Source organism: Carya illinoinensis, chromosome 8 (genome assembly GCF_018687715.1).
Source record: "Carya illinoinensis cultivar Pawnee chromosome 8, C.illinoinensisPawnee_v1, whole genome shotgun sequence".
Lineage (NCBI taxonomy): Eukaryota > Viridiplantae > Streptophyta > Magnoliopsida > Fagales > Juglandaceae > Carya > Carya illinoinensis.
The window spans coordinates 33,249,367-33,258,484 of NC_056759.1; the positions used below are offsets into that span (position 1 = coordinate 33,249,367).

Sequence of the window (9,118 nt, forward strand, 5' to 3'; positions counted from 1 at the left end):
TCTCTCTCTCTCTCTCTCTCTCTCTCTCTCTCTCTCTCTCTCTCTCTCTCTCTCTCTCTCTCTCTCCGCCTTTTATATGGATTTAGAATCTTTATCATGAAATATTCAACCACTTTAGTATAATGAACTTGACTTCATTGGATTTCTAGCTTGTTTTAAAGGGGAAAAAAAAAATCAACTTACAACATGAATTCATGGCTTCAATTCTCTACAGTCACAATCATTATACATTCACACTTACAGAATATTTTTCAATAGGCTCACATTTGCTTGACTTAGTGAGTCTCTTACTTGGTTGCTTATTTTGCTGATGGTTATTTATTAAATTTCTATGTTCTTTGTGCTTTAGACCAACTATGGATATTTCTTGTTTATTGCGCTTTTCTTGCTTGTAAGCAGAACCTGGTTTTTTAATTCATTCTGGTGAGATGCTTATTTTTCTTCTACCAACAGACTCAGCAGGACTCTAGAACGGCAGTATGAATGTAAATATGCGCTAGATTGTTATTCCTTTTTATCTCTAAGCATTAAAGGAACTAGCATTTCTATTATCAGTTTTGACTTTTGACTTTTGTTTCTTGTTTATTGCACTTGACTTGCTTGCAGGCAGAACCTATTTTTGTTGATAGATAGAGCTAGAACCTATAGGTATCGCGAGGTATGCATTATTTGGATCTTCTCTTCTCTTTCTGTGTTTGAAAAATTGTTTTTTGTTTTTCTTCTTGTTTGGTTTTATAAACTAATTTGTGCATGTTTATGCCTTATATATTAGTCCATCTTTTATACTCCTATCTTTGATGTTGAACGGTTCAATTTGGCATCAAATTACAGCTAGTTTTCATGCTTTACCTCTATTGTGGTTAAGTTTTTCTTTCTTTCTTTTTTTAATTATAATGGTCTAATTTGAGAAAAATTCAAATAATAAAAATAATCATTACAACACTTTTGTAGCTTTTCAACATGGAGGGTGTGTGACAGAAATTTTCTACTAATCTACTTACATACTTTGACGTTATGATGGATAGATAATCATAATTGGTTTATCTATTGATTTGCCAGCCATATTATTTGCAAATTTTCAAGCATTGTTCTTTTCCCTACTTCATTAAAGAAGATAATCTTTCGTAAATATAAAAAGATAAAAAGTTTGAATTCATTAAGCATTACACCATAAACTATTGATCGCTTGATATAATTTAATTTGTAAGATTATAATTTTAAAATTTATTTTTTAAATCAAATTATGCAATGCTGATGATGTGTAGTGTAAAAATTTTTAAATATAAAAAAGTAATATTTCACAAATAATTATCTTTATTTTTTGTCATTAGGAATTTATTAATATTATGTAATATAAATAATACGAAATTATGCTCTTAATAGATATAATATTAATTAGAAAACGTGGCAATCCAATTCTTCTCACAGGAGACCTAGGCCAACATGTTTGAGAAATACTATAATATAAAGGAAATTTCATAAAAGAATCCCACGTATTGATAATGTACTGAACCGCTTGATGTTAAGATATTTTGATAAAAACCATTAGTCGAGAGCCACATACCGGATTGATGATAAGATATTTTCATAATGATAAGTCACCACAGGTGTGATGCCATGATAGGTCGAGTTTAGATTACGTGTTGAATTAATGCTTGGACCTGCATCCAGCCACCATGAGTAATGATAAATCTCTGTTCTTGATATATAGTTGACTCCAGTACTCTAAATTACGAGTCTACGACTTTTGTGGAAACAAAAAAGAACAGAGATTCGCTTCATCAGTTGAATTAATGGCTAGCTATACCATAAAATCGCTAAATAATGATTATTCAAATTATTATAAATTAAATAAATTGATTTATTCTCCACCAAAATCACTTAAAAATGACCCCATGACTATTCAATAATTTCATTTCTAGTAAGTAGGTTAATTTTATTTATTTTTAGATATTATAAATGATATAAGATTTGAGAAAAACTAAATAGTAAAAATAATAATTAGAACATTTATATTTTGCCATTGTGTTTGGTAGAAATGTTCCAAGTACTCCTCTATTTACAATACTTTGATGTGGTGATGGATAGAGAATCATAAATTTATTTGCAGGTTTTCAAGCCTTACTTTCTATCTTCCATCTTTCATTAAGAAAAACAATATTTTGTTAATACTACAAAAAAAAAATGTTTTGTTAATTTTCACAACTAATTATCTTTATTTTTAATTAATTATAAAGAATTTAATATTATGTATTATAAATAATTGAAGTCTTCTCACAGGAGACGACCTAGGACAACATTGGCCAAAAAAACAGAGATGAGCTTCATTAATTGTCTCGGTTTGATCACTTGACTTGCTTCATCATCAGTTCTCTTTATCTGTCTGAGAAGTTAGAGAAGTCGGCGACGACCAAAAGCGAAAGCGTCTATTTGGGTAATCTCCTTCTTTTTCTTAATTTCTCTTAATTTGTTCGATAATCTCCTATATATTTTTATACCTTATTGAGAATCATTTCTGTCTTCTTTTTTTTATTTAATCAATTTTATTGTATGCCATATATCACATTAAAGTATTTATATATTCAGTTGATCTACCCCTTTAATTTGTGAGTCTCCCTATACATTAAGGTATTAAAGTTCGTACTATTATCTTTATCTTATTCACTTAATTTGATTCTATAATTATCTACTTGGATCATTTATTTCAGAGGCTTTTTTTTTTACCCTGATCTAATTTCATGCTATTTGTACCTCTTTGTTTTGATCTACTGTATGTGATACGTGAAATCAACGAAACGTCAAATAATGATAAATCTCTGCTCTTGATCGATGACTCCAGTACAGAGAAGTTGGAGACGGTGCGCGGCGACCAAAAGCGAAAGCGTTTGTTTGTTTGGGTAAGGAAAACATTAACCATCACCTTCTTTTTCTCTCTTTTTTAATTTTTTCCATAATTCTCCTATTTTTATAGCTTATAATATTGAGAATCATTTTTTATTTTTTATATCAAGAAACAAAAAACAAAATGATAATTAAAAGATGATGAATGATATTTTTATTATATATATTTTTAAGCTTACAAATATTTATTACATATGGACTATCACTTTATCTATATGTGAGAGCCAAATGCAGTTTGCTTTGCATTAATTTCATCCACAGGAGAGGTGATGCTTAATTAATTTCTATTAACTTATCCGTACGTGCGTGAGTACCATCAATTATCTTTATCTTATTCACTTCATTTGATTTTGTATTAACTATCATCAGACTGCTCATCTAATCTCATTATGATTACCCAGGTTAGTCTTGAGCCACGTCTATATGGATCATATATATATATATATATGAAAAGTGCTACAACTACAAATTAACAAATTTCATAAAAATTAATTCACACTTACGTGATATTATATGATATCTTGGATCTACTTTATAATAAAAATAAGTTTATTATCTAATATACTAATCAAATTACGTCAATTTGTGAGTTTACTTTTGTATTATTCATTTTTGGCCAAAACATTTCCCATTCCATATATGCTATCTACACCTCTTTGTTTGGAATATGGAGATATTAATTAATTAGGATATAGACATTAACTATTAGGAAAATACTTTAACCATAAAAGTAAATTTACAAACTGATATAATTTGATGTGATATGTCAATTTATAAAGTTACTTTTATATAAAGTACTAGTTCTAATGAATTTCATGAAACCATATCATTTTGTAGATTTATTTTATGTAATATCTTTGTGTTTGAAGGTGTTCTATAATTTTTATGTGTAGTTCATCAGCGCCTAATGCACTCAACCTGTTACAGACAAAATTGATCATGCATGCCTTGCTGATTTGGGTATTATTTTTCTATGTCTATATATAATGTATATGATATGGTTAACTTATTTTGAATGACTAATGATGGAGTTTTTTTTTATCATGGTGGGTACGTAGGTAATTAATTTGTTTAAACTTTTAATGCTAATGCTAATTTTTCATCTAACGACTTTAAAAGAAAGAATTTATAAAATTGAATTTATTTTTATTTAAAAGAAAGTTAATTTTATAAAATTAAATTTATTTTTAATTAAATTATATGATTATGTTGATTGATTGAATTTATTTTTTACTAGATTATATAAGAAGAATATGTTCTAAACTTTTATTCTAAATTTAAAGAAAACAAATAGCTAAATAATACAACAGTAATAAAAGCGACGGATATCATTACTTTTATCTTTTTAGCTTACTATTCCGGCTGAACCAAATAAACAGACTACCGCTTTTCATCCGTAAAGGTGTTGGTCGGAGAGCCAAATATTTGCCTTGCATAACCAACCCATGCATGCGTGCTGTAGTACCACCAATTATCTTTTATTCTATTTACTAATTAATTTGATTTTGTAATTAATTATCTATCTTTGTTTTGAGTATTGAGATACTAATTTGTCATGATATTGACATTTTTATGTATAGTTAGTTCATCAACTAATGCACTCAATTCGGTGCATACAAAATTGATGCATGGCTTCCTTGTTGATTTGGGTATTATTTGTCTACAAATAATATATATAATACGATATGGTTAATTTACTTTGAATGACTGATAATGGGGTTTTAATTTGTTTGCTAGCTGCTTTACTAGGGTACTTATTTTACTTCCTTTCTATTAATTTTTAAAGTTGTTAAATGAAAAAATTAGCATTAGTATTAAAGTATTCTAATTAAGTTGCCCACAAAATTGGCCCATATTTTTATAATGTAACTGTATTGTAGTAAGTAGTACTCTTCTTAATTTGTGTAAACAGGTCCGGAGCTGGAAGTCAATTAATTAATTGTGAGATGGAAAAATCAACAAGTTATGGTCAAGAAATTCAACCAAAAGTGGCAACTACTGCCTTAGTCACAAATGGAAATCAAAATCATGCTGAAACTCATCAATTGGATCAGAAAGTTGCAAACACTTTGAGTAGTGGAAATGGAAATCAACATATAGAGTTGGTAATTAGCATCAAAGAAATGGTTGAAAGCAGCTTGGACCCTCCCTTATCATCAAACGAGTGTTGTATCTACAGGATTCCAATTGATCTTCTCAAACTGAATGAAGAAGCCTACACTCCTCAGATTATATCGATAGGGCCTTTCCACCATGGCAGCAAAAGATTAGAACCCATGGAAAAGTTGAAATTGAAATATTTTAAGAGATTCCTGCAGCGGATTGACTTCAATGTGGAGATTTTAGTAAATGATATAAAGCAGCATGAAGAAAGTGTACGTGGTTGTTATGCAGAAAGCATCAAGCTTAGCAGTGACGCTTTCGTGAAACTAATTTTGGTGGATGGTTGCTTTCTTATTGAGCTTTTCTACGAACTAAGGTTCCAAGGAGCATATAGTGTTAGTTGTGAGAACCTGTTAAATCCCTTATTGTTGGAAAGAATTATTTTGGACTTGAAGCTACTTGAAAACCAACTTCCTTTATTTGCTCTTGATATATTATTCAGGCTTGCATGTGCACCGGATGATGATGAGCATCCTTCCTTCACTTCGCTTGCAATTAAGGCTTTTGAGGTCTATAATGATTGGCAATTTCCTGAAAATCGTGAAGCGCAACAAATTAGACACTTTGTTGATTTGACCAAAACATTTTTTGTTCCATCATCAAGCCAACTATTGTCACCACAGGAAAGCAATGATCTTCCTAGTGCTGTTCATTTATATACTGCAAGCCAATTGTACAAGGCTGGAGTGAAGTTTAAGGTGAGTTCAAGCAAATGTTTATTTGACCTGAAATTCACCAACGGAACATTGGAAATTCCATACATTGGTCTTGATAATACCACAGAGACTATTTATCGAAATGTCATAGCATTTGAGCAATGTCATTATCCATGTGATTCACATTTTACAGACTACATTGTGCTATTAAATTTATTAATCAACACTCCCAAAGACGTGGAATTACTTATTAGAAAAGGAATCATCATGAATGGGCTTAGCAACAACGATGCAGTGGCATCTCTTTTTAATGATCTAGGCACGAATATATCATATGATGGATGGGAATGTGCTTATCGTGGTTTATTTCGAGATTTGAATGCATTCTATAGTAACACTAAGCATACTTGGAAGGCTACCTTGAAACGTGATTATTTCGGCACTCCTTGGAAAATAGCTTCTACTACAGGTGTTATTACCTTATTGCTTCTCACTCTCGTACAAGCCATATGCTCCATCATCCAAGTTGTGAAGATGTGAAGAAGCTTTGTGCATGAAATTCTGGTAGGACATAAAATTTTATTTTACTCATATTTAGAAATTGATTTGTTAGATTGCTAGCTATAAGTTAGAAAACTTGAACATAACATGCACAAAGATAAGTACTATTTGAAATAATATGTTTTATCTTCACTTTCTTCATCTATTAGTACAAAGCCTCATCTCTGAATGTTGTATAAATACACCCTCATATGTACAGAACATATGCTGCACTAATATCTCTAACTTCATCACATTTTTAGAGCCACATGAGAGGCCTTGGATTCTGTGGTGATTTATTTGTTGCTAAGTTTTGTTTTCCTCATTGCTTACTTGGACAAGTTTTATGGCTGCCAGTGTGTACAAACGGTTCGATAAAATGCCTGAACCCAAGGCCGTACAACATACGCTTAGAATATACAAACTCATAGCTTGATGTTATCACACTCATGATTTACATGATGTCCAATGAATTGTATGATATCAATGTTCTCTTTGCAATCAAGTTTTGGTTGCTTGATTTGGAAAAATTTGTGATTTACCATATGAAAACAAGTTCGGTCAAAGAGGAACTAGATTTAGTTCAATTGTTAAATTATGTTTTTTTTTTTTTTTTATTTGTAGGAACACTTACATGGGCTGGGGCTGAGAATGGAGAAAAACATGCAACAAGAGTGAAGGTCATGCTATCAACCTGATGGATTCGAATGAAGTGATTTGTGTGTCTTTGGTTCTTATTAAAATACAATTTTATAGCTTTGTTATTATTGATACAGTTTGGATAATGGGCTTGCATTTATGAGAATTTATCTATATTTGCTCTCATAATTAATTGTCTTGTTGTATTTCTATATAATAGATTCTTTTTTATTGTCAATGATGGAACGAGAAAAAACTACATTTGAACATAAAAAGGGAGACCATTCAAATTTGGCTAAAATTCCATTATGTTTATTATTTGTCTTAAGTTTTAACAATAAAATATTCAATTGTAAAAAGAGTAAAATTACAATATCTATTTGCATAAATATTTGGGGACCAAATTATTTTTATTTTTTTAAAAAAAATGGAATTATTAGTGTTCGAACAATTATTAGGGATGAGGAAATTTCATCTAAAAAAATTATGTTTGAATGTTATTGTTGGCGTTTGAACACATATTAGGCACAAAACAATTTTCGTCCAAAAGAATCCACTCAAAAGCTTTTGAATAGGTTGGAAAATTTTCATCCCAAAGAAAATTTTTTGAGAAGAAATTTTGAATTTTGACCAAAAAAGATTTTTGGCACGGAACTTTTGGGACAAATTGGAGATGGAATTGTTTTCTTCCCAAATTAATTTCAAGGTTGGAATGGAAAGTTTTTGGAACAAAAATAGTCATCCTTAAAAAGAAATTTTGTTATAATGATTTTCATTATTCCACGATATGGTATGAAGTGATGAATAGATAAGTAAAAAGCAATAAATAATTTTTCAATCATTGAATGTTACATTAGATATGATGAAAAAAGGATAATAAATGACATTTTTTTCTTTAAAATTATGATTTTACTGTAATATATAGCAATATATAAACATACGTTTAAATCTTCACAATTTTCATTCATAATTGTTCAAAGTCATGATGCTGTTGATAAAATGAAATAAGGGAAACAAATATTTTGAGACTTCCTTTAATTTTCCCCTTTTATTGAACAACCAAATAGAGTGTAGACCGGACCAAGCTATGAAGAAAGTTGATAGATAAGGTTGCATCAAATTTTTGCTTTTGTAACTCTTGCAAAATGCATCTTTTATTTTCGTTTTGAATTTCTTTTTCTTTTCTTTTTTCACTCACTTATTTTTTTTAATAATGATATTTGTACAACTATTTTACAATATAGTTTACAACTAACGAATATAACAGTACAACTTCCTAAAAATAGTTGACTTGTAAAACATACAAAAAATTTAGTAGTAAAATAGTTGTATGATAAATCATGTGTTTCCTTAGTCTTTTATTTTTATCACTGTAATGGTGTTGCTTAAAAAACTAAAATTGAAGAAGTTAATTCTCTTTAAAATATGTGGGCCCTTCAAAATTATAATCTTGGCTTTGTCCCTTATTGGGATTCAATTTTTGCTCATCTCATTGCCAAGAAAACCCATTACAAATTTGAGAGTAACTTTAGTTCAGTGCAAAGCTCATTTTTACACCTGCCAATTGAAAACTGACATGTAATATTTTCATTGATTTTAATATATATGTGTGTGTGTGTGTGTGTGTGTACACGCACGCGCGCGTGCCCTATCTTACCTTCGTATTTTCTTCTTCGCCATGGATATATATGGCAAAAAAACATTGATGCAACACAATGTCATTGCTATGCCCAGCAAATTCACATATCTCGTCACCCAAATTGTGGATTAGGTATTTGGTTGAACTCATTACTCTTATTCATAGAGATCATGGGGTATGAAGAATTAGGTAGTAGGAATGCAATTTTGATGAAAACAACAATGAGTGTAAACATCATGATGAACCAACAACTAAATTATGGAACAAGATTCTGAACTAGGCATCGTATACAAATCAATTCATTGTGGAGAAAATTAACCTATTAGATAAGAAACTTAAAATTGGTTAAATAGTACTTTTCTCCATTTTCCTAGAAGCCATACAGAGAGGGAAAAACAGTGTTACAGAAAACTTTAAGGTGAAAAGGAAAAGACTTGTCATTTTATGAAGAATTGAAAAGGAATAAAAGATGGTTGAAAAGTTAAAATAATGAAAACTGGCCCATGCAGGTCTCAAACCTGCAACATTCAAACAAGTTCAATGAGAATTGGCGGAGTAAATGAAAGGCATGAAAACCCCC

General features: G+C 30.0%; 1 protein-coding gene across 5 annotated transcripts; it reads left to right on the top strand.

Annotated features, from left to right (window-relative positions):
* The first annotated feature begins 546 nt into the window (after positions 1 to 546).
* On the top strand, positions 547 to 7,088 carry LOC122317902 (UPF0481 protein At3g47200-like). 5 transcript variants are annotated; one of them, XM_043134975.1, is made up of 4 exons: positions 547 to 658; positions 2,281 to 2,897; positions 4,814 to 6,284; positions 6,885 to 7,088. In XM_043134975.1, the coding sequence occupies exons 2-3, from the start codon at positions 2,830 to 2,832 to the stop codon at positions 6,258 to 6,260; spliced, it is 1,515 nt and encodes a 504-aa protein (XP_042990909.1). In that variant the 5' UTR covers positions 547 to 658; positions 2,281 to 2,829; the 3' UTR covers positions 6,261 to 6,284; positions 6,885 to 7,088. The 5 variants fall into 5 exon arrangements, with proteins under 5 accessions (XP_042990909.1, XP_042990908.1, XP_042990912.1 ...); XM_043134977.1 differs by lacking the exon at positions 547 to 658 and having other exon boundaries at positions 2,062 to 2,434; positions 2,840 to 2,897; XM_043134976.1 differs by lacking the exon at positions 547 to 658 and adding an exon at positions 2,093 to 2,110.
* Positions 7,089 to 9,118: the final 2,030 nt, after the last annotated feature.

Excerpts from the sequence above, each read along its gene's own strand:
- LOC122317902 (XM_043134975.1), top strand. The coding sequence starts at position 2,830 with ATGACTCCAGTACAGAGAAGTTGGAGACGGTGCGCGGCGACCAAAAGC. Across the intron at positions 2,898-4,813 it reads GAAAGCGTTTGTTTGTTTGG|GTCCGGAGCTGGAAGTCAAT; the intron begins GTAAGGAAAACA and ends TTGTGTAAACAG.